This window comes from Sapajus apella, unplaced genomic scaffold (assembly GCF_009761245.1).
Source record: "Sapajus apella isolate SASKATOON/1434 unplaced genomic scaffold, GSC_monkey_1.0 scaffold31, whole genome shotgun sequence".
Classification (NCBI taxonomy): Eukaryota; Metazoa; Chordata; class Mammalia; order Primates; family Cebidae; genus Sapajus; species Sapajus apella.
This window is the reverse complement of record NW_022436971.1, coordinates 18,404,501-18,430,345: the sequence shown is the minus strand read 5'-3', so window position 1 is coordinate 18,430,345 and position 25,845 is coordinate 18,404,501. Positions and strand designations below refer to the sequence as shown.

The 25,845-nt window shown below is 42.2% G+C and overlaps 1 protein-coding gene across 5 annotated transcripts in view; it reads left to right on the top strand.

Annotated features, from left to right (window-relative positions):
- Positions 1 to 24,098, top strand: part of RNF144A (ring finger protein 144A) — a 157,591-nt gene extending 133,493 nt beyond the window's left edge. For 2 of the 5 annotated variants that reach the window (XM_032294218.1, XM_032294222.1), the window contains exon 8: positions 23,786 to 24,083. In XM_032294218.1, coding sequence (XP_032150109.1) covers positions 23,786 to 24,031 — 246 coding nt within the window. In that variant the 3' untranslated portion in view covers positions 24,032 to 24,083. Of the gene's footprint in view, positions 1 to 23,785 lie in introns of all 5 variants that reach the window. The other 3 variants (XM_032294216.1, XM_032294217.1, XM_032294220.1) reach the window with 2 other exon arrangements.
- Positions 24,099 to 25,845: the final 1,747 nt, after the last annotated feature.

Genomic DNA, 25,845 nt, shown 5'->3' with positions numbered 1-25,845 from the left:
AGAGCTTGACAAACCTTCAGGGCAGAGCTTAGCTCCAGTAGGGCTGAGGGGATTGGAAGTGGAGTAGGTAGATGGGGTAGACCTGTAAGAGACAGAGGGGACCGACTTTTAAGGTTCAAGCCAGGCTGGAGAATTTTGGGGTAAGGTTGGTGCTGACGTGCGGGGGTTCACTCAGAGTGGTGGCAAAAATATTAAAGGCAAAATATTAGAGATAGCTTTAGGGAATAGTCACAAACCTTTTTGGAAGGCCAAAGGTTTACATAGCTTGTAGTGATTTAATGAGTCGAAGGCACCGGCTCTTACCCTAGGGCATTAGGACAGTAGAGTAAATACTAGAAATTGTAAAAAGTTTCTCCAGATAAGTCTGTTTACCTCACCTCCATTAGCAAAACCTTTGATCATCTGCAGGTGCTTAACTTCCTTCTACTCAGGGGGTCAGCAGAAGTTAATTACTCTCTAATGGTTGTCATCCAAAGACCCTTGCCCTTTGATACACTAAATAAAAGCCTGGATTAGGGGCTGCTTAAGGCTGGCTGCCATTAACTCCTTCCATTGAGTGACCCGAACACCCCAGCTCACTCTTCCACTGTATTCTGTGCTTGAGTGTACTTATTCATCTGTCGCTGCGTCAGGGTCTGCAGGACAGTCCCCTGCAGGTGGTTACCCTGACACTGACCCTGACACTGACCCTGACACAATAAGAGGTGGGCTTTGCCTGCACCACGGTAGGTGCACATAGGGGAGCTTGGATGCAGAGGATGAGGGCCAGGACAGGAGGTGGGAAGCTGCCAGAGCAGGGAAGAGGAGATGAGGGTCTATGCCCAGCCCGTGGAGTGGAAAGTAACAAGCAACAATAGAAAGAGAGTTGAGATCAAGGAAGGTTACGTTTCAGAGTGCGCTTCCTTGTTTGCTGAGCCATTTGGCCTGCTTTTTGGGGTATTGGAGGGTGGTTGAGTGCCTGAGCTATTTGGCCCACTTTTTAGGGGTGCTGGAAGGAGGGTGAGTGCCTGGCCTTTGTGTTCTTGGGGACTGCTTAGCAGTTTGTCCCCAGGAACCTGGCTTCCAGGTGAAGATATTCTGCCCTGGCTGCTCCAGTGTGGTTCTGGCTGCTTCAGCCTTATAGGATCTTCCTAAGCTTAGTGCTGACTTCCAAGAGCATCACTAAATCCCCCAATATTCAGAATAACCGAAGGACACCCTTACCCAGGTATGCCCAGTTCTCACTCATATGACTCCTCCCTTAGTCCAGCTTAATTACAATGCCTAATTGGAAATAACACAAATACATCCAAAATGCCTTATTGCCTCTGTAGCTGTGCCCTGAAGAGAGGAAGTCACAAGTTAGCAGTTCATGGTGTCACTCAGAAAGCAGACGGTTTATACCTTGGCATCACCTCACCTGAATTCTGAAACAAGAAGGAAAAAAAAAAAAAAAAAAAAACCAAAACACTGGCCATGGCAAACATGAGAAAAGGTTGAGATGATGAGACTCTTTTCTTTCTTCTGTTGAGCTTCCCTCTACCTGGGAGCTCACTGCCTCACATCTGACAGGAGGAGCCCTGGAACTTTGCATTTTCTAACCCTCACAAAACTGCTGCAAAGATTATTTTTGCCCATTTTATAGATCAGAAAACCTAAGTCTCAGTTAAGTTCACCTGCTAACAGTGAAAGTGAATGACCCATGAAGCCAGAATGTGAGCTGTACCACAAACTCTAAGGATGGTTCTCTCCACTGAATCATTTTGTTACCTAGTGCTTCTCCTGAAACGGGCATCTGTAGATGCAGGGAGGGATCGTTATTTTAAAAGAGAAGCTCAGTGTGTTTCAGAAAATGTGTTCTGAGTATCACCTATGCATATATCCACTCAGGGTTTGCAGGGACTCTTGTGGTCTGTCCCCAGTCCTGTATTTCAGAAGGAAGAACTCTGCCTGCTACCCCCATGATGAGAGCATGTTTTAGGTTTCTGTTGGGAAATGATAGCAGGTGGCAGTCACTTGTTTACTGAGGGCCTTCCTGTTCTCTGGGAGGCTCAGTTTGTATATGAAACAATGAGTCCTGCAGAGGAAGCCCCCCTCCCCAACACACACACACACACACACACACACACACACACACACACACACACACCATTTGCTTATGTTATATTTAGGCAAGTCTGGGAAGTTTCCTATATTTCTCTTTACAATATTTATTTCATCATTTGCCTCTTTTCTCCTGTATTGCATTAAGTATCTCTTGAAAATGACTTCTGTGAAATACTTCCATATGCATTTAAACTTGTACAACATAATTTTTCAGTTTTTAGTGAAATTGTGAAAGTCAGTTTAGATATTTGCAACTGGCGGTAAATCTTTTTATTTGATTCCCATGTTATTTTCTTCTCTGGCTGGTATATAGAGAGTTGGGAGGAATCTCAATAGGCATCTATCTACCGTTTACTGAAAATGTGGTTTTAGACCAGAAGCATAAGCATTGTCTGAGAACTAGTCAGAAATATAGAATCTCATCCTACCTCAAACCTACTGAGTCAGAACATGGATTTTCAAAAGATCCCTAGGTCATCAAGATGTACATTATATTAGCTGTTTATTACTGTATAACAAATTAGAAAAACTTGGTGCCTTTAAACATGTTTATCATCTCCCAGTTTCCATAGGCCTAACTGGGTTCTCTGCTCAGAGTCTCATAAGGGTGAGAAGATGCCAGCTGGGCTGCGTTTTCATCTGAAGGCTCAATGGGGAAAGAATCTGTTTTCCAGTTCTTTCTGATTGTTGGCAGAATTTATTTCCTTCTGTATGACTGTGATCTCAGTGTTTTGTCATCTGGAGGCCACCCTTGAGTCTTGGAGACTGCCTACAGTTTCATGCCATGTGAGTTTCCTGCTCTCAAATCAGCGTTTGAAACCATTACATCACTTTTAGCCTACTCCTTCCCCAGCGCTCCATAACTTAGTAATGACACCACCATCCTCTCTGCTCCTCCTTCCCAAAACCATTCTTGACACTGCCCTCTCTAGCACTCACACGTCTAATCTTTCACAAAGTTATTTCAATTTTACCCATAAATATCTCCCCAGCATGTTTATATGTTACCATTTGCATGGCCAGGAGTCTAAGTAAAGCCATTACCCACTCCTGTGTGGGCTACTGCCCAGGTGAGCCTGAAACCCAGGCAGGTACCATTTATCGAGCCTGCACTTTCCCAGACAACATTCACCGTTCCACATTCCAATCATTCCCATGTTTCTAAGTTGATTATCAGGAAGTAAACTGAAAATCCCAGGTCTGTTCTCACCAGTGGAGAATGGAGTTCACAAAAACCATCCACGGAGCAAAACTAGCCCTGTCCTGTGCGGGTCTCTGGGACTTTCCTCAGAGCAAGTGACTTGTCTTGTCACTTGCTTCCTCTCAGGGTCTGGACCTTCCTACCCAGATGCTGGGTGAGCATGCATGCTTTGTAACCCACTGCCTTCTAGCGAGGGTCCTTATGGAGCTTCTGCTCTGCCCAGTAACTAGTCAGGAGACTGTGTGGAGGCTTTATTTCCTTCCCCAGCCCTAGCCCAGTGGTTTGCTGGTAATCTCTCACCCATAAAACTGATCTTAGTATTAGAGTTAATGACTTTATTTCTCTGCTGTCTTGGTTCTCTTACAAATTGAGAAACCTATAAAATGCAGTGACCAGGTGGAGGAGAGCCTCATGGTGGCTGCTCTGATCTCATTATGCCCTCTGACATGCTCATTGTCAGTCTCTCTTCAAAGGCATCTCCATGCCAGAATGAACTTGCTTCCTGCCATCCCACACCCTTGGTAAGATGTGTCCTCTGTGCTTCCCTTACAACCTTCTCATTGATCCCATTCAGCCCTCAGTTTCTCAGGCAATTGTGGGACATCTCTCTCCTCTGCCACTTGCGACTGTTAGATTGAACTGTGTCATTCTTCCCTCCCACCAAATTCATATATCAAAGCACTAATCCCTATTTATTACCTGAGAGTGTGGCTGTATTTGGCGATAAGGCCTTTATAGAGGTAATCAAGGTTGAAAAAAAGGCTGTTAGGCTTCGCTTTAAGCCAATCCGACTGGAGTCCTTAAAGAAGAAGAGATAAAGACACATGGAGAGACACCAGGGATGTGTGGGCAGAGAAGAAAGACCACATGAGGATGCAGAGAGAAGAGGTACCCGCAACCAAGATGAGAGGCCCCAGAAGAAACCAACCCTGCTGACACCTTGATCTTGGACTTCCAGCATTGAGAACAGTGAGAAAATACATGTCTGTCATTTACGTTGCCCTCTCTGTGATATTTTTACTATGGCAGCCCCTCCTGACTAATACAGTGACACTGTCTGATTAATCTTTCCTTATGCACTTCAGCCACACACCAACCATCCCACCTTCTCCTCAGCCCACCCACCATTCTCAATCTGAGGGTATCTTGGCTCTTAATTTTCTTCTAGGTCATTCCAGTCTGGTTCCTGCAGCACTAGCCCAATTCCATTTTCAGTTTTCAATATTCTCCCAACAGCATTTCCTGCTGCAGCCCTCAAGCGTTCCCTCCCCTGAATTAGGGAATCCCCACTGCACATTTTGTTCACAGTCCTCAGGGTCCACACTTGATTTAAATTCCATGGTCTCCCCAGTTGTGGCCTTCTCATCCCTTGCCTCAGTAACTACTTTGGAAACATCTCCTTGTCTATTCCTTGTCTGCGTATCTCATGTACCTGTCTCCATTGTAGTAAGGACAATGTTAATATGTGCACCAAAAACTCCCCCAGGAAGGGTGTTGCAGAAGCAGTAAGACGGTAGACAGTCAGGAGACCTGGGATGTCAACCTCAATTCACTTGCTAGCTAGATACACTTAGAAATATACTCTTTTTTCTGATTCTCAAGTTTTTAATTTGCCAAATATTGAAAATAACTCACATCTCTGATTGTTCTCTAATGGATGAGGAAGCTACTGTTGGCCTTTCATGTAGGAGAGAGGTTCCATTCATTATGTGGAGATTGGAGTTAAGATCTAATAATGCCTAACATTCCTGGAATTATCAAATTCTAGTTGCTGTGCATCAAATTGAATAAATGTTAGATAGTCCTACCATCACCATCATAATTGCTTAGAGTGGATAGATAAAAATTGAAAAAAATGCTAGAATGTTTTCTCATAGAAATCTGCCCAGGGATCAAATGTTAAGCAGAGCTGTGTTAGTGTACAATGTAGTCAGCGAAGAGGCTGGTAGTATTTAAGACGCTTCCTGGAGGACGAAGAACTGGAACTGGGTGTTGAAGGGGTGTGCAGGTTTAAAATGATAGAGCGGAAGTGGAGAAGTTAATGAATGTGGTACTTCTGACACATGCCAGGTGCTTGATAAATGTCACCTAATGCTCATGACACTAAAGAGGTAAAACTATCTTCTTTTTAATCTAAGTGCTGACAGTGCGCCAGGCATTAGATAAGTCACTGTGATACCTGAGATGGCTGCCAGGGTAACATAAGCCCACCCTGAGGACCTAGGGACAGTTCTAAAGAGCTGAGACTTGAAGAGGAAGTAGGAATTAGATCAAAACGAGGAAAGAGAAGGGAAGTAATGATGGAGAAAAGGTTGCCCCAATCCATAAGGATAACATGAGCTACGGCACTCAGCTGTGAAACCACAGGAAGTGTATGCGGAAATTCCAAAATAAAAGTCATTATCAGAATTTTTTAGCCTTTATTCTGAAAAAAAAATTAAACATAGAAACATCTAGAATAGTATAGAAAACCTCTATGAACTGAATATCATAATTAACTATCATCAGATTGTGGCCATCAACTTCAACTCTCCTTCCATCCACATCTATTCACGCTCCAGTCCTTATATTCTAAGGCAGATATCAGATATCTGTGATTAATTTCTCAATATTTTTCCAGGTGTTTCTAAAGGATAAAAACTCTTTTTATTAAACAGATCTCTAATAATATCCCATCTAAAAAAAGTTAACAATTTTTTATGTTACACACCTCTAGTTGATGTCTAAATCTCCTATTATTTTAGAGATTTTATATTGGTTGGTTTTCATCAGAATCCAATAAAGGCACATGCATGCAGTGGTTAGGCATATGTAAGTCTCTTTGACTCTACAGGTTTCTTCTTCTTCTATTTTTTTCTTGCAAGGTTTTTGTTAAACAGCTTTTTTTTCTATAGAGCACCCCACATTTTGCATTTTGCCAACTATATCCCTGTGTGTTGAGATGTGTTCCTCCTCTCCTGCATTACCTGTATGTATGCAGGTCATGGTAGTTGCCTGTATGTATGTGTGACAGGTCCATCTAGAGGTGCATTTAAAGAACTTAGAGTGTGAGCTTTGTAACATGGATTGAGACAGGGTGAGGTGAGAAACGTGTTTTTTTTTTTTTTTTAATACTGTAAATGTACCAAAATAATATTGTAAAGGATTTTACCAAAGGCTTCAGCTCTCAGTGCATCCTGTTCTGTCCCATGCCCCATGGGACATTTCCACCCATTTCCTGAGTCGGGCAGCAAGGGCATCTATGCTCATGTTGTCTGGTAAGGTTATTACATCGAACATGCAGAGAGAGACAAAAGAGTCAAGTGTCAATTTTCTCGTTTCAGAAGATACTTTTGTTGAGGATGCAGAGTGACCAGTATAGACAGAACCCCGAGGACCAGCTGGAGGCAGATAGCTCAAGCCATACCAGAAGGTTTATGTGCCAGCAACCAGAGTCCAGCAGTCAAGGAGAAATCTCAATAAATTCTGATGATGGCAGAGCTGAGCAGTGAGAACCCAACACTTTCCTTCTCATTGCTTTGGTTCTGAAGAACTTATACCAAATCAGAGGAGAAAGGGTGAGGGAGAAGCACTAAACCAACCAATAATAATTTAAGCCAAGGTTTTCTCAAATACTTATCTCCTGGGTCTATCCGCACACATTTCTACAGGCCATGGTTCCATCACAAGCAACTGGCTAAAGAATAGGGTTCAGGCAAGCCTTCTGCTGTCAGAATGTTTTCACAAACCAGCTGACAACAAAAGCCTTGATTTGATTAACATGAATTGCTTAAAATTTAATTTTCTTCTCTTGAGTGAAAGTGGTGCTCTAGGTAGGAAATGAAGTTATGTTGTTCTGGACATCTGAACCCGTAGAAGGGCTTGTTTGTGTAGTGGCTTGTTTGTTAGGGTCTTAAAATGCTGCCATAGGAAAACAGCACATTTAAATTATTATTCTCCATCACATAAGTGTCTTGAAACATTATCCATGTTCTGGAATTTTCATTCAGATTCCAGAATGAATCTTCTAGAATGAATCTACCGCTATACACAGTTCCACCAGCTGTGTCTCCTCTCTCTCCTTCACCCCCTCCTCTCACTTCTCTTCCTTATGCTTCACTTCTTTTCTGCCCCTTCTCTTCACACTTTCTTCAAAACATTTGAAAGTTGAAATAAGACAGAATCCCACTTTTTTCTGATCTAAGGTTTCCAGATGGATTATGCTGGCATTCTGCTTTCCCAGAAAGATTTCCAGGGGCAGGACAGAGGGCACATGTGCTGTTCCAAGCTGTCTGGGGCCTCTGTGTGGCCATCCATCATTTCCTTCAGGCACACGATGACCTGCAGGGCTGGATGTTCCTTTTGTTACCTTCTAACCCCAAAGGATTCAGACAGACTAACATTCCAACACCCTTTATAATCTTTTCCCCTGGCAAAACTTCAGCCAGAATAAACCAAAAATGAAATGGAGGGAAAGGTCACTGCATGTTTCTGGATCCCCAAATTTCCATTCCAGATTTAGAGCTGATGCTTCCAGCTTATGGTCCCTAAGCACATCATTGTCACACACGGTTACCGAGACCCTACCAGAGATGCATAGCATTCCCTCGCTCTCTTCTCACCTGCAAGAATTTATAACCTCTTCCGAGACCTGCTCAGGTGCCCCCTCTTAGATAGAGCCTTTCCTGTGCAGTCAGCCACTTGATCCCACTGCCCCAGCAATCTCTGCAGGCTTTTCTTTTTCTTATGCTCCAGTAGTGTGTGGCCAGGTCAGCATATCAGCACTTGTGTTGAATTACAAATACCTATGTATTCCTTTTTGGCATGTAGTTTCTTTGAGAGGAGATGGGACCTGAGTCTAAGTTTGCTTTTCCTCGTGTCTAGTAGATTGTACTAAAATGATTTCTAGAAGGCTATATGGAACCTATGGAATCAAAAGGGAAATAAAGCAACATTTTGACAGCCTGGGCTCTGCCATGGTAGTGGTCCAAGTGTTTCACTCTGCTTACCCCTGACATTTATGTGAGCTGTCCATGCGTATAAAAAGCTGCTTTCATTTCAGACCTGAGCTTCACCATCAGGTCCAAATGAATTCCCGATGTCCAGGCAAAAGAAGAACATGGCACTCTGACAACTCACCCCAAGCTCATTTATGTAAATATTTTTTCTGCACAGTTTTATGTCTTCAAGTTGGTTTCTAACTTCCAATGTCAGCACAGAGCTCTCATGGGAGTATAACATTCCCACCAGGCTTCAGCTGAATATTTATGAATGTTCCGTAGTAGCTGCTTTCTATTGTTCCTGGAAGATTTGTATTATTTAGAGAGCAATTAATCATATTCTGAGGGGAAATGGGAGAGCAAAGTCACATAGAGAGGGTTATGATGGTTTTTTTCTTCCAAGATGAGCAAAATAATAATCTCAGTCAAGGGTTTCTCAAGGATTTGCTTATCTCCTGTGTCTATCTGCACGCATTTCTGTGGGCCATGGTTCCATCACAAGCAACCAGCTAAAGAATAGAGTTCAGGCAAGTCTCCTGCCGTCAGAATTGCTCATCATTGGCACATCACTCTTTAGAGTCTATGATTTAGGCTGAATGCTGAGGCCTAGAACTAGATCTTATGTTTACTTGGTAAGGAAAGCATTCCTTTTAAAATTATTCAACATAAGAATGAGAAACATTTATAGTTTGTAGAAGATAATATAAGGAAGGATGAATACTTTGTTGAGTCCTTGTTGTATACTTTAGATATATTATTTGATAGACATTACCTATAATATGTTGTATATATTGTAAATAATACATATGATGGCATTTTCCCCATTTTACTGTGATACACAGAAAAGATGTGTGGGTTTGTTGTTGATAAGTAACTCATCACTCCAAAACCCAATTCCTTAAAACAGTGAGCATTTGCTATTGTCCATAAGATGAGTAGTGACCTGGGCAGTTCTAATCTCAGCGGAAATAACTCAGGCACCTGTGACCAGATCTGAGTGGGCTGTGTACCTGGTTCTGCCAATTGAGGCTGAGCACTCATTGCGTCTTGAGCCTTGGCTGGAAAATTGGACTAACTTGGCTCTGTTTCATGCAGTTTCTCATTTCCAGCAGGTTTGGCAGGAATTGTCTTTGATGCAGTCTGAGCAGAGGTTTGAGAAAGAGGAGAAACACACATGGTCTCTTGAGGTCTGCGCTTGAAACTTACATTTTAATTCTGCTGAGTTTGTTGTTGGTAGTGGTTGTGTTTTCATTTTTGCTTTTTGCCAAAGGAAATCTCAAGACTAGTTCAGAGTTAAACGTGGAGAAGTACAGTCTTCCTCTAGCTGGGAGTTCCTGCAAAGACCCATTGCAAAGGTTATGAATGGAAGAGGTCATTTAATCAAGTACAGACATATTTTGAGAAATGCTGCTGGGTGCTAGAAAAAGGAATGGAGGGCTTTCGATATCAATACAGAAAGGTCACAAAATACATTGCATTATAGTAGTAGGGACATTTTAGCCCCAAGGTAAAATAACTTGATAATAGACAGTGAAGAAAGCAAGCCAGATAAAGTTTGCTCACCACTGGTATTGGAGCAGGATGGACCAAAGGAAAGAAAGCAGAGATATTTATCCAGCTTCTCTGAGTCCCTGGTAACATGAAAGCAGAGTCTCTCCCCTGGCCAGAGAACTGGCTGTTTAATTCTTAATCAGCTCAAATATTAAACTGTTGGTTCCTCTGCATGTTGGGATGCTCACATTACAGATTGAAAAGTTTCCAGTGAGCACCTGTGAACCCACTGATGCTCTCCTTTCTCTAGAAGCTCTTCTTTTGGTGAAACAAAACAAACAGAAGACAAAATAATAAAAATGTATTAGAAATATTTTTGATCCGAGTACTGGGAAAAAAAGGTTTGACATTTATCCAGAGGCTAAGCTTTAAGCAGATGAGAGGCATGATCAGCATTGCAGCATTGCAGTTGGGGAGGAGGACACCTGGTTTGAATGCTAACACTAGATTACAGGGAAAAACCTAGATTTGGTGGTAATCCAGGTAAGAAAAGATGAAGCTCCTAATCACAGCCCTGGCAGTTTGTTTGAAGAAGGGAGGACATATTTAAGAGATGTTTACAGAACAGACCTTGGAAGTTGCTTATGTGTAGAGATGTGGAGGTTACAGGGAGAAATAAGCAGCTCTCTGAATTTTGTCTCTAGACCCTGGATGAACGTGCCCAGCTTCCAGGGCTGGTTGATACAGGAGGAAGAGTAGGATGGGAGTGATTATGGGTTTAGTTATGGACAGGTAGAGCTTGATGGGCACACTTGGAACTTGGTGGAAATGTCAAAAGGTCAGGTAAATATAAGATAACAAAGCTTAGGAAAGTCATTAGGGTGGGGCCTTAACTTTAAAGCTGTTGTGTTAAAGATGAGCAATAAGGATATGGGAGCCAAAGAGGGTTTGAGAGAGAGTCATACCAAAGGAGAAGAGACTCAAGGCAGCTGATCAACATTAAAAAATGGGTAAAAAAAAAGAGCAGGCTCAGAAGGTACACTCAGAAGTGGCCCAAGTAGTAGAGGGAGAAAACGGGAGGAGAGAACAAAACAAGGCAAAAATAAAGAAATGATCTAATGTCCAATGCTCCAGAGAATTCGAGATAGATCTTTCTGAAAGTACCCATTACTGATGGCAATGAGGAGACCATTAGTGATCTTGACAAATTCCACTTCATGAAATATGCCTTAGTCCATTTTCTGTTGCTATAATAGAATACCATGTGGTGAGTAAATTACTAAGAAAAGTTTATTTAGCTCATGGTTCTGGAGGCTGGGAATCCAAGAGCATGGCACCAGCATCTGTTGAGAGTATTCCCGTGGTGGAAGGTGGAAGGCAAAAGTGAAATGTGAGTACATGAGGCAGAGAGACACAACGTGGGCTTGATTAGCTTTATTTATTTTTTTGAGATGGAGTCTTGCTCTTGTACCCCAGGCTAGAGTGCAATGGCTCAATCTCAGCTCACTGCAACCTCCGCCTCCTGGGTTCAAGCGATTCTCCTGCCTCAGCCTCCTCAGTAGCTGGGATTACAGGCATGCGCCACCACGCCTAGCTAATTTTTGCAAGTTTAGTAGAGATGGGGTTTCACTATGTTGGCCAGGCTGGTTTCCAACTTCTGACCTCAGGTGATCCACCTGTCTCAGCCTCCCAAAGTGCTGGGATTATAGGCGTGAGCCACCGAGCCCAGCTGGACTAGCTTTATAACAAACCAGGCTTGTGATAACTAACCTGTTTACACAATAACAATTTCATTTATGAGTGTTTTGCCCTCATAACTCAAACACCTCTAATTGGGCCCCACTTCTCAACGCTGTTGCATTTCATTGTGGATTAGGTTTCCTGTGCGTGAACTTTTAGAAGACACATTAAAATCATAGCAGAAGAGAAAGAAGAAAACCAGAGGCTAGGAGGCAGGGTTTGCTGAACATGCTTTGAAGACGTTTGAATGATGAAATGGAGAAACAGAACAGTACCAAAGAGGAAAATTTCTTTTATTTCTTTATTTTTATTTTTTTGAGATGGAGTCTTGCTCTGTCACCAGGCTGGAATGCAGTGGTGCAATCTCGGCTCACTGCAGCCTCCACCTCCTGGGTTCAAGCAATTCTTGCACCTCAGTCTCCTGAGTAGCTGGGACCACAGGCGCGCCTCCACACCCGGCTAGTTTTTGTATTTTTAGTAGAGACAGGGTTTCACCATGGCCAGGATGGTCTCGATTTCTTGACCACATGATCCACCCGCCTCAGCCTCCCAAAGGGCTGGGATGACAGGTATGAGCCACCGTGCCCAGCGAGGAAAACTTTTAAAAAAACAAAGTGAAAGAGATTTACGAGCATTTAAATGCTGATAATAAGGAACAAAGAATAAGCAGGGGATGTCTTGAAGTGAGGGGGCTTTAGGAAGAGGAGCACTTTTCTACTGTGACTACAGGGGGAGGCTCACCCAAGAAGGGGCAGGTGAACTAGTAGGCAGTGCCAAAGGAAAGCTAAGGAGTTTTTGTCCCCTGGCTTTCAGAACCTCACTGAAGTAAAGGGAAGAGTTCTGTGGTTTCAGTCATGGAGGGAAATGAACAGATAGCATAGACCAACATAGGCTGTAGATTAAGGAAGATTCTGGTGATAACTTTGATAGAAATTCAGGAGGATGGGAAAAGGGGAGATTGAAGTTGTCCAGAGACAGGGAAGGATAAAAGGTGGTATTTGAGCTTTGCCTTGACACATGAAGAAACAGATCTCAGCTTTCTATAAATTGTAACTGAGGATGAAAGGAATATTCACATGGATCCCAGAAAGTTCTAAGCAGCCCTGAAGACAGATGTGGAGGTAGCCAGGTACGCAGAACCCCTTTAGGTCACTTGCATCAGATTAAATCACCAAGCCCTGAGAACTGGGGCAGTAGTAGGTCTTTTCTGGCCATCACAGGTAAATAAAACATTCTGTGACAATCTACATTCTAAGACAGCTCTGTGATAAAGTGAGCCTACAATAATGGTGCAATAATTCTAGTTAAGATTTATGGGTTGTCTGCTGTTGACTTATGTAATTCTGATAACATTCTAATGAGGTAGGTACCATTATTCTTCCCAACATACATATGAGAAAACTGATGCAGAAATAGGTTAATGAACTAATCTCATATCGTATGACCATTAAGCAGGTCTTGATCTGCTTAACGGTCATACGATATGAGATTATCATATGGGATAAACTTAGTGTGGGAGTCATGCTATCAACCACTGCACTGGACTGTCTCTTGAAATATATGCCAAAAAAGTGGAAGTGTTTGTGAATAAAGAAGAAGGGTTCCATGGCATAGGTAGCATGTGAACTGAGTTTCTGCCTTATTTCCTAGGCAATTAAGTGACTTTGATGAGAGATATGTTTTAGTAAGTGTAATCCAGCAGCAATGTGAAGATGACCTGTGAGAGAGAATGGAGACAGGAATACCAGCATGAAGTAACGAACATAGCTATTATATTACAAGGACTTATTATATGCCAGAAATTTTGCCTGGAAGTTACAGTAGTATGGTACAAGCCAACCTTTCTTGAATGGCTAAGTATCTCCTGTGAGACACTTTGTGTTTTTGGCATATTTTCTTATTGAATACCCTCAACAACAGTATGAGTTGACATTCTCATTTTCATTTTATAACTAAGCACCAGCAACATAGAAGTGTTACATCATTGGCCTGAGGTCCCACAGCTAAGAAGGAACAGAATGGAATGGGATTTCAGATGCTCTGATCCCAAAGGCAGCCCTCTTAACCAGTACTTGATGAGCACTTTTCATGGTGTATTAGTTCAGACACTTTGGCCCAAAAGTACCAAATGCCACTCTCTTAAGTGCACAAAGAAAAAAGAGATGGATTTATGACAAGATATAGGGAAGAATGCAGGTGGTTCTCCTATTTAATGGGAAAAGATGTGGCCTTTCTAGGAAATTCAGATAGTTCTCTCCAACTCCTTTGCATTGACCTTTCTCCTTTACTGCAGACTGATTCTGTAAGTTTCCCATATATCAGTTTCCTGATTAAAACTGTTCTTAAGTTTATATTTATTTTGTCCAAAAAAGGATTTCGATTGACACTGGATTCTCTTGGTTCCACATCCAAATTCCTGGAGAAAAACTCTGATTCCTGGAACAAACTGACCAAATACCTTCCTCTGACCCCATCAACCGCAGTCGGGGCCTGGACCTATTGTAAAATGACTGCTTCCATATTGACCATGGCAGTTAGGGAGAGCTTAGAGAGGCAGGTTTCTCAAAAGTGGGATGGGGTTGACAACGATCCTTTTGCTTAGCCAAACTTTTGTGGAAAAGGAATCCTGAAAAAGTAATATTATCTTTTGCTGTCAAATGCTGAGATGGGATAGATTCTTGTACAAAGTTTTATTAAAATTAGGTTTAGTATTTTATACCAGTGCAGAACTAGAATTTGGTCTTCTCCATTAAAATTATATGAAAATGTATGTCACAGAAATAGCCAAATATCTTTGTCAACTGCATAATTATCATAATGAACTCTCATCAGATTTTTATGCATGGCCATTTTAAGTCTTCTGTCATTTATGGACAGTTATTATTTTACTTTGGTTCTTCTCTGAAAGCATTTGAAATCAGCTACAGTCCAAACTTGCTTCTTTAAAGTTATTCATGGAAAAGACTATGAAATTTACCTTAAAAATGCAGGCTTCTTCTGAAAACTTTAAGATCATACCAGTGGACTGGGCAAGAATTCCCAGAACTCTAATGAAGAAACTTATGGCTTCATGAAAGTTCTATCCCAAGCCCAAGAACAACAAGAATTACATGGAACTGACTGAACTGATGAGGGCAATATTTTAGGGACGTTTTGTTGGAAACATTGCTGGTTCTTTAATATTTTGTTTTCCAAATTTAAGAAAGCTTTTTCTATTTTATCTTAAGCTGTCTATAGCTCAGAACAATTTGGTAATGTAAACTTTGTGAATAAAGAAGTAATTATTTTTTCCTCCTACCTGATCCCTCTGGAATTAGAAAACTATTTGTAAACATTTTTATTTTATGGTAATGTAGTTATTTGCATATGTGCAGGAAGAATATGTTCTACTTGTAACAGTACACAATTGAAAACCTTGAATATATTATGAATGCTTTAACTGGAATATTGTATCTTCAGATATGACCAGGCAACTTTAAGAAACTAAGGTTGACTTTATGGAGTCAATAAAGTCTCTTGGAAAAAAAAATATATACCGCCATGGTGTGTGGTATACTTGTTTCACTTACATAGTTTTCTTCCAGGTAAATAGTGTCACTTCCTGGCAGGCCCAGGACCCCCAGGATATTTTGGAGACCTATAAAAGGGAAATTCCCTCAAGTCCCTAAGTGTTTCAAAAACAGCGTGAGAGCATGCCCTTGGCTTAGCTTTCTAGTTTTAAGAGACTTTTAACTGTTCAGTCTGAGATTACCTTATGAAAAGTTCCAGGAAAGCAAACTCAAAAAGAGCGTAGGTGGTCAACCATTATTTTTGCTGCATTTGTATAAATAATCAGGCCAAGTTAATGAGACTAAACTTATTTTGCAAGCAAATCAGTCTTTGCTTATTTTTGGTAGGAATGGGGGTGAATATATACAGAGAAAAATTACGTTTCAGAAGAAAGCTATAGCACACCCCTCATTAAATTTTAGCCCTGCTCATTGTTTATGTGGTTTTCTGATTTGTGTACACACTGGAATGGATCCCGAATTCTCCAAGTTTTCTCCAAAATCTGGCTACCACACTCCAGACTAATATCTCCAATTTTCTCCAACACTGCTGACTTGGAATTGTTAACATTAAAACTGCTCCTTTCCTGGAGCCCCAAAAGCTGAACCTGGAGGACTTGATACAGACATCAGAGAGATCACCACAAGAGCTCGGGTGTAGACAACCTTTATGACATTAAAGCTGAGAACCAGGAAGGTCTATCAGCGTGTCACTGCCTGCTTCCACTCCAACTGAAGAGGCTTCAAGCGGAGTGTTTAGAAATCTTTTTGATTGGCTGCCCTCTAGGCTCTGAAACTGAGTTTCCAACTATTAATATTTTTTCCTATAAAAACAATTCCCTCATTAAATGCCTCACTGCTAGCACCATCAGTCTTTTGGGACTATCAAGTCCCAATAGGTGACTCAGTGGGTCCTCAGTGAACAAAAGGTGACCAAATGAGAAAATGAAGTTATAGTGTTCAAAAGAAAGAAGAATGTCTCTTCTTTTTTTGAACAAGAGGAAGGACTGACCAAAACTCCTTGCTTGGCCAAAGTGTAGCCAGTGTCCTGAAGCTATTCCTATGTCCATCCATGTACTAAAATCCAGTGAGGGCCAAGAACTCTGCTAAGTCAGTTTATCAAGAACTCTCCACCCTTGATATTTGATTCCATATTTTCAACATATGATCACATTTCTCATTGTCCGTCATCCCCAGGTGATGTCTGATCACCATGGCCTGTTTTCAGCAATAATTCTGTTACATTTCTTTAGCCAGAATCCCCATACCCTCACTCCTTATATATCCTCTTAGTAATTTTCTATCCAGTGGTCTCCACCCTGCTCCTTGGCTATAAATTCCCATTTACCAGTGCTATACTCCAAGTTGGGCCTGATCTCTCTTCCCTATTGCAAAATCCCATTGCAGTGGTCCCTCTGTTGTGATGGTCTTAAATAATGTCTCTTTTTCTGTGCTTTAACAAGTACCATTGAGTAAGGGTTTCTCTAACAGGGTGATGGCATCTTAGAGAAATGCATTCTCCATGATATTGAATCTGAGTATCATCTGTGAGAGGTGGAGTGTTCATAACACATTTTGAAGATGAGAAAATTAAAACAGAGTAATTTATTTGGATAGTAGCAAAGTGAAACTTTATAACGAAAATGGTGGTAGGATCTAATGATTGGCTTTCGGGCATTATAGAAGAAAGAAGAATCAAGGGTGGGTTGAGCTTCCAATCCCTCTGGCTGAGAGGTTGGTGCTGCTAACAGAAACAAGAAGCAGAAGAAGCAGAAAGAGGGGGTGATAGCAGAGATTTTGTGGATTGATATGTTTGTCCAGGTTGAGACCATCAGCGAAGAGGAAGATTTCAAAATGGCAGACTGAACTGGAGCCACTGAGTCAGAAGAGAAGCCAGACTGAAGATGCCAGTCCAAGGGCTAGGGGTTTTACTGAGCGTAACATAGAAGCAGCTGGGAATGAGTGAGGAAACAGAAGTAGAACAATGAGCGATGGCAGATAGAGACAGGGGCTGAGCTTTCAAGTTCTAAGAGAGAATGAGCTTGGAGGATGCCATCAAACCCAGGTCACAGGTAATGTGGAAATGGCCATGAACAGCCTGGGACCCAAGGGGCTTGCATAGACCTGAGTATCATCACCCCATATGCTGAAGTCCCCACACACACCTAAGTAGAGGCTACCTGGCACTTCCTGGATTCCAGCCTCTGAGGTGAGTGCCTTTTCACAGGTTATGACAGTGCCTTATCTTCACAGCAATCCTACAAGGTAGCTTGTGTCTGTATTTCACAGCTGAGGAACCTGGAAATTGAGACAGTAACTTGCCCTGAGTCAGTGATAGCCCAGAAAGGAAGGCGGTCAGCTCAGTCAGCCTCCAAAGCCCAGGATTTCACATGGGGCTTGTCCAGATGCACCTGATAGGTATTGAGTTGGGGGCAGCTGCGTGGAGGCTACCTCAGCACATCAAATGTAGAGGCGCCTCGGACCACCCTCCCATTGCCTCCCACTGTCTCCTGCATGACCAGGAGGACCGTGCCACAGCCTCCAGGGCTGGCTGGGACTGGCTGTAATCTGTGTGGCCAACAGATTCCTCTCTTACTTTTCAGCAATTTAGCAACAGATTAATCCGATCTTGAGAACAAGCTTGGGCACCAGAGGCCTATTTAGTTGGAAGTTTTTCTACCGGGTGTTATTTTTCTCATGTCATCATTCCAGCATTGCCTATTTTCTGAGTGGTTTCAATACTTTCATTTGCTCCACGTTCTCCCTTTCCATTCCCTGTCTGTCTTTGTTGTTGTTGACTTCTGGATCACTTGCGCCCTCTCGTTCATATTCCCGTCCTTCCCACTCCTTCTCTTTCATCTTCTCTCTGCCTGACTCTTGTTTTTATTCGGGCATTGTAAAATACAAGGCTTTTTAATGAATCTCCAGCCACTTGTAAATAAACACAAGGTAATAACTTATGTTTTATTCCCTCCCAAATTTTGGAAGGTTGAGTACAGGGAATTTGAGTTCAGGGAGATAAGAACTCAGGCTCAGGCTTATACTCAAGAAGCCTATGTAAAAAGCACTTGATAAGATGGTAAAGAGGCAAGTTGTAAACAGACATTTCTTAACATCCCAGAGATTAACTTGCTGAAATGTTTTAAAGTTTTGTTTATAATGACAAGGAACAGCTTAGCTTTCAATATGTTGTCAACAGCTCTCTTGCTTGAACTTTTCAAGGTTTTCAGTTGTCTTTCTGTGTGCATGGAAGTACTAAAATAAAGACACAATTGTGTCTCAGTGGAAATGTGGCATGTGGATGAGAAGGTTCACAGTGTCTTCCAAGTATCAGGGATGTCCCAGGATTAATCAGACTGAACTTTGAGACTCTAGGAGACTTCTGGAAGAATGAAACTCTAAAGGCCACATTCAGCAGAATCAGTAAAATGGAGCTTTGCTTTTCTCTCTCTTTTTTTTTAAATCTTTTTGAGACAGGGTTCCTCTGTTACCCAGTCTAAGTCTACAGTGCAACGGTGCTATCGCAGCTTACTGTAGCCTTGATCTCTCTGGACCGAAGTAGTCCTCCCATCTCAGCCTCCTGAGTAGCTGGGACTACAGGCCTGTACCATCACACCCAACTAAGTTTTGTATTTTTTGTGGAGAAGGGGTTTTACCATGTTGTGCAGTCTGAGAAATGGAGCTTTTTGTATAAAGAACAGGATGAGGTCAAGGGAAAACATTGTGACTGCTTTGCAGAGGTTAGCTTTCTACTACTGGTATGAGCCTGTTGTGGATTAAATTGTGTCTCTCCAAAAGTTATGTTGAAGTCCCCCTCCCAGTACATCTAAATGTAACTTTATTTGGAAATAGAGAGTGTTTGCAGATATAATCAAGTTAGGATGAGGTTATACTGGATTAGGAAGGGCATTAATCCAATGACTGATGTCTTCATAACATTAGGGAAATTTGGACACATACACCCAGAGGCAAGGGCTCTATGAAGACAGACACACAGACAGCATGCCATACGGTGGAAGCGGTAACAGTGGAAGTCGCGCTACCACAAGCCAGAACACACCACGGACTGGCAACAACCACCAGAAGCTAGGGAGAAGCCAAGATTCTGACCAGCCTCAGGAGTGCTGCCCTGAGGAACGCCCTGACTCTGGATTTCCAGCCTCCAGAACTATGTGCCAACCCTACTATACAGTTTTGAGACTGTTGCGCTGTGTTTTTTTTTGTTTGTTTTTTGAGATGGAGTCTCACTCTGTCACTCAGGCTGGAGTGATCGCAGCTCACTACAATCTCTGCCTCCCAGGTTCAAGTGATTCTTCTGCCTCAGCCTCTGGGTTAGCTGGAATTACAGGAGCGTGCTGCCATGCCAGGCTAATTTTTTGTATTTTTAGTAGAGACAGGGTTTCACCATGTTGGCCAGGCTGGCCTCGAACTCCTGACCTCATGTGATGCGCCTTCCTTGGCCTCCTAAAGTGCTGAGATTACAGGTGTGAGCCACTGCGTCCTGCCTTTGCTATGATTTTTTTTTTTTTTTTACAGATGCCTGGGTAAACCGACACAGAGCCAGGTACAGATGCATGGTTAGGCAGAAATGTGATAAGCAGTAGCTTGGATTTCCCTAGCATGGGAGACACTGCAGAGCTCCTCATGTGCCTGATGGTAAGGGACAACACGTGAGCCAGCATCACACTCCTCCTTTGGACAAAGCCTTAGGGCGAAAACATTTATTATAGTCAGATAGTGTAAATTCACATTACAGCCTCGCTGCTTCCCGGCTGTGTGACTTGGTCTGAGTGATTTACATTTGCCTTCATTTCTCAATTCCAGTTTCATTGTGATCACATTCCTGTGATGATTGCAGGTAAATGTCATTGTGGGTGAAGTATAAGGAGGAGGCCTGGTATTTACTAATTACAGGATAAATCCCCTCCTTATGCTGCACTTCTTGAGGTTTGGATGCTGATTAGAGTCCCTTCCTGTGATAGTGTCGTATGTCAATGTGGCAAGGCTAGAGTCTCCAGTCACTCAACAAAACAGTCATCTAGATGTTGCTCTGAAGCAATTTTGTAGATGTGATTTAACATTTACCACCAGTTTGCTTTAAGTGAAGAAGACCATCTTTGATATTCTGGGTGGGCCTGGTCCACTTCACCTGAAGGCCTCAAAAGAAGAAAGAGCTGAGGTTCTCCGAGGAAGAAATTCCACCTGGAACTCCAGTGTCTGCTCCTGCTCAAGAGGCTCCAGCCTGCCCTAAGGATTTTGGATTTGCCCAGGCAGCCCCCCACGTTGCCGAAGCTAGTTCCTAGTGGTTTTGTTTTTCTGTCATTCTGCTTGATGACAGTAGGAAGTAGGATGACAGCAGCTTCATGCTGCTGTAACAAATGCCTAAAAATGGGGAAGTAGCTTTGGAATTGGTCATTGAGCAGAGGCTGGGAGAACGCTTAGCCACGTGCTAGACAAAGCCCAGATTGCCTTGAGCAGACTGTTGGTAGAAAATTGGAAGCTACAGGTGCTACTAGTGAGGGTGCAGATGATACTTGCTATAGAATCGCAGAAGGCTTAGCACAATCACATCCTTCTGCTGTGTGAAAGCAGAACTCGTGAGCAATGAACTCAGATATTTAACAGAGGAAATTTCAAAGCAAAGTGTGGAAGGTATGGCCTAGCTTCTCTTTGCTGCTTACAGATAAATGGAGGGAAGGACTGTTAAGAAAGAGAAGCCAGGGCTGGATGAAGAACTGCCTGTCAGGCTTGTAGAATCTGCAGGAGCCTCAGGAAATGGATGCAGTCTGTACAAGGCCTCCTACAACGTTTCTGCCATTTGTCTCTCTTCTTCCTACTCCATTCCATTTTTCACAGCATGTTGTTTTATTTTCTCACTTATCTTGCCACAGAATATTTCACTGGTTTATTTACCTGTCTCCTCCCAGGCAGTGTCTGCTTGAAGGCAATGGCAACGTTTCCATTACCGGGTCTCAGTGGTGTCAGGTACAAAGCAAACACTCAATAGAGATTTGTGGAATGAGTGAATGAATGCATGAACCAACTTTGGGACACATGCTGAAAGACCAGGATTTTGAAGACATTCTAGAAAATCAGAACAAAAAGACTAGAAAGTTATTTCTGGAATGGGATCCAAATGTTTACCTCAAAGGGGCTGAGCTGAAGTCAGGGTCATGGTTCAGAAGGAACCGAGCGTCGGGCCTGGAATCTGGGGCCTGACACTCCTTGTGGCTTCCTGTCTTTCCTGTCCTTGAAATTCCCTCTGTCCCGTACGTATCATTAAGTCCCCTATGAACTCACTGCCACTTCTCCAGCTTCACCTGTCTACAATCCACCCCATCTCTTCTGGCCGCACTGGACAACTTTGAGCTCCCCAAAGAGCCCTGTCACCAGTCAGATTCTTACCTGGCTCTTTTCTTTGCCAGGGATCCACCCTGCCTCCATTCCTGGGAAGGTCTACTCCTCCTTCAAGACCCAGCTCATGCAGTAGCCAGTGTGGAAAGCCTTTCTCAGTCTCCTCACCCCACATTTGGCTGTTGGGAAACTCCTTAACTTTCTTGTGCTTTCTCATGCTGGATTATAAATGTGTCTATCACTCCCTGAAACTGAGCGTCAGCTCTGGAGGGCAGGAATGATGTGATGTTCATATTTGTATGAAGACCAACATGAAGTCAGAACACTGATTCATATTCGTCATAGATTTACACATATATGATGATAATTTTCTGCGGGAGGGCAGTAGAAACTCCTAAGGAATGGGTAACAAGGAATGAATCATTTTTATAAGTAACTCAAAGTCACCACTGGAGATAATAAGGTTTCCTCATGAGGTCTGGCAATCTTACCCTATGCAAGCAGAGGAACTCAATGCCTGGCACATTCAAAGTGTTAAATAACCATTGTTATTTCAGTGAATAGTAAAAATTGTAGCAAACTGATGTTTGTTAAGTATATATGTTATGCCAGGTGCTGTTCTAAGCACATCCCATGGGTGAACTTATTTAATCCTTACATTTTATTTAATCCATGCATGAGGTGAAGATATAAATTGGTCCTCGAAGGGTCACACCACTGTGAATTCAGAATATTCTGCTAGCTCCTCAATCAGGTCTGTGCAGCCTGCAGGGGCGTGGGGTAGGCCCACTTCAAACATCAGCTCTTCTTTGAGCATTCCTCAGTTCTCCTGTTCACAGATCCTTTAACCCTCACAGAGCAGGGTCTGCCCATTCATCATCCCCCTTACTTGACTATCCTGTCTCTTTAGAACAGAGCACGTGCCCCATTCTCTAGACAAGACTGCAAGTTCCAGAGGGCAGGTGCCCATATCAGTGCCTTGCACAAAGGACACATGAAATACATTAAATAACAATGACTTTGTTACATGTTCCTGGTTTTCAGGAGTTTGGGAGCTTATATCACATAAACAAAAGTCCGTGGATTTCCAGGCACCAAAGCTTTCCTCTCATAACACTTACCACCAGGGAGTGATAAAAACTGTACTCATTTTGGGCCTGCCTTCCCATCCATTTACCCACCTTCCAGCCGACACACCTACTATACCTCCACCCTACATTCTAGCAAGCATATGTAAGTGCAGCCGTAACCCATACCAAATGTAATCTTAATATACAACCAAACGAATTGAATTATAGATTTCTAGTTGACATGTTATTTTGGTAGATTTAAAGAAAACATTAAATTGTACTTTGCAGCTTTGAAAAATTTTGTGTTGTCAACAATTTGTTGTAGATGTCTTAAATATTTTCCTGGGCCCTTAAAGTCTCCATGCACTTGGTATTCCCCTTTACTATATAAAGAATTAAACTAGTGAAAACTCATTATATGTCTGTCCTTTCTTCTGAGTCATAAGCTTTGCGGGGCAGAATGTCTGGGTCTATGTCACCCCTAGAACCTCTCCAACTGAGCTGAGTACCTGTAACATAGGAGGTGAACAATGAGTATTTTCAGAAGGAAGAAAAGAAAGGATGGAAGGAAGGAAGGAAGGAATAAGGGAAGAAAGAAGGAGGAGGAAATGAAGGGATCCCTGTATCTTTAGAATTTATTTCTATATTTTTTATATTTTATATATATTTCTATATTTTCTATAATTTTTTTTCTATAGCATGGCTTGAATTTTTTTAGGGGTAAAGAGTGGTTTGTAAAACTTTTACTTTCATTCCAGGTACAATTGCTACTAACCTTCCCAAAACGTTTTTTTATAGTCACGGATTCTATAGATTAGAAGCTGGGCAAGGTACAGTGTGGGTGGTAGATGGCTCATCTCTGCTCCATGATATCTGCAACCCCAGATGGGAATAATAAAAGGTTCCTTTTCTACCTGGCTCTCCAGCCAGACTCATCAAGAGGCATCTTTGTGTCTCATGATTGATGGCAGCTGGGGCTTCGGCTGGGCAATCAGCTGGAATATCCTCTCTCACAGTGTTCTCCTCTCATGGGCCAGTCTGAGCTTCCTCCCAGCATGGTGGGCTCCACGTGAATAAGGCTAAACAGTTAGCATTTTTATGATCCTGTGCTATGGACTGAACATCTCTTCCAAAATTTCGTGCGTTGGAAAGTTAATCTCTAAATCTCTAAATTTATATGTTGATAATATTTGGAAGTGAGGTCTTTAAGGGGCAATTAGAAATTGCTAAGGCCATCAGGGCCCCCAGGATGGGACTGGTGGCTTTATAAGAAGAGGAAGAAAGACCTGAGGGAGCACGTTTGCTTTTTTTTGTCAGTTGATGCTTCCTGTCATGTTACGACAAAGCAGGAAGGCTCTTACCAGATGCAGCCACCTGATCTTGGACTTCTCTACCTCCAGAACTGTGAGTAAAATAACCTCTACTTTTTACAAATTACCCAGTCTCAGGCGTTCTGTTATGACAACAGAAAATGGACTAAGACATTCAGCCTTGAAAGACACATGTCATCACTTCCACTATGTGCTACTGATCAAGCCAGTTGTAAAGGTTGCTAAGGCCTAATGGATGGGGAAATGTGAGATGGGTCATACTGTGGAGGCCTCCTTGGAAAGTGCAATATGCCGTTACTGGATCACCATGTGAAATGTGTTTCTTACTGTACTTTGCAGTCAAAAAAGTTTGAAAAATCTCTGCTTAGTATTGTGTATGTTATGAGTAACTACAATTATTGCATCAGGCTGTTTTGATGGACATTTGTTTCTAATTTCTCTTAATTGAAAAATCAGTGCTGCAGTGAGCCTCCCCGTCGGTGTTTCTCTTCTCTATGCACATGGAACAGGTTCCTGGGTGTGCATGCTCAAAAATCCAAGCCCTTTCCCTAGGGCTTGCTGAGGGGAAGATGCCTGTGTGGTTGAGGTTTTGTTCCTAGTATTAAATATCCATTACTGTGTAAGAAATTCATTGTTAATATAAATGATCACTATTTTGTACTAAAATGATACTGTAATTTCTTACTTTACTAGAAATTATTTGTAAATATATCTTGTTATTTTCCCATCTTTGGATTATAAATGATTTGGTTGCCACACTATATTTTTTGCTAGCCTGATTGCTACATTAGGAGTTTCATAGAAGGGGAATAAATGGTTCAGAGGAGACCAAGAACACTTTAAAGGTTCCTGGCACGTATTACCAATCAATAGGATGCTATTTCAGCTAGACTGCAGAGATGAAATAAAACCTTTTGAAATCCCTTTAGTGTGGTTGTACTAAGTCCTCCTGAATATAATTAGGGAAAAATTTAAGTGGCACAATGTAAGCAATTATCAGAAGAATTACTCTTAGCTAGTTCATAACTCAGTTTCTGAGCCACTCATTGGCACAGCACTGGGTGCCTACAACCCTGTATACAGTGCTTGCAGGGAGACAGGGGGATCTGTAGCACCACCCATCCTGAGACATACATCTCTGGAGTTATTGTGAATTAGCAATGGTTCCCTGGCCATGGATGTCCTGTGGGACATGCTGTGGGGAAGCCCATCCTGCAGGGGTAGCACCTTCCTCCTCAGAAAATCTGGCAAAATTTAACTGTTTCTTGCTTACAGCATCTGTTCAACTCAGTTTATTACTCAGGGTGTGCCAACCCCTGTACTAGAGATACAGATGTAGACTTTTTTTGTGGTTCATTGCCAGGGAAGCTAGTATATAAGACAGAGGAAGGTTGCTGAGCAAATGCTTAGAACACAATAGAAAAGTAATGATAAAGAGACATACAAACGAATGTTGAATGGTTTCATCATCCTGAGAACAAGGAGTCCCATACTCTTATGGTAAGTATAGTGGTGGTGGAGGGATAGAATTTTCCCACAGGAGCTAATGTTGAAATGAATCATGAAAGATAAAGTATTTACTGGACAGAGTAAAGAATGAAGATGATTTCAAGCAGGGACAATTCATCAACAAACATACTTTGCAAATCAATTGGGAAATGACCTGGCACTTATAAGGAACCCCCACCTGTTCTTTAGGAAAAAGGGAGCAGAAAGGTAGACCAGAACTCCAGTGCCGGGACCTTCCATCTATGTAGAAATACAATTAAGTGACCACAGAGTAAACCATCTAGGGTTCTCTCTCCAGAGTGTGGAATTGTGATTGCTCAGCATAAAATGTAATTCTTCCTCTGAAGTTCTGCCTCCAAAGCACTTTAGTTAGATCTCTTAAGTGATTCTACCATGTTTTGGCTATTGCTGGTGGGACTCTGACACAATGTAGTAGGGGAAAACAGGCCCATAAGCACTGCCCTTAGAGAATTCAGGCCTAAAACTGCTTATTAAACATGAGATTCTGATCTTCTCTAACATACATCTTGGAACGAT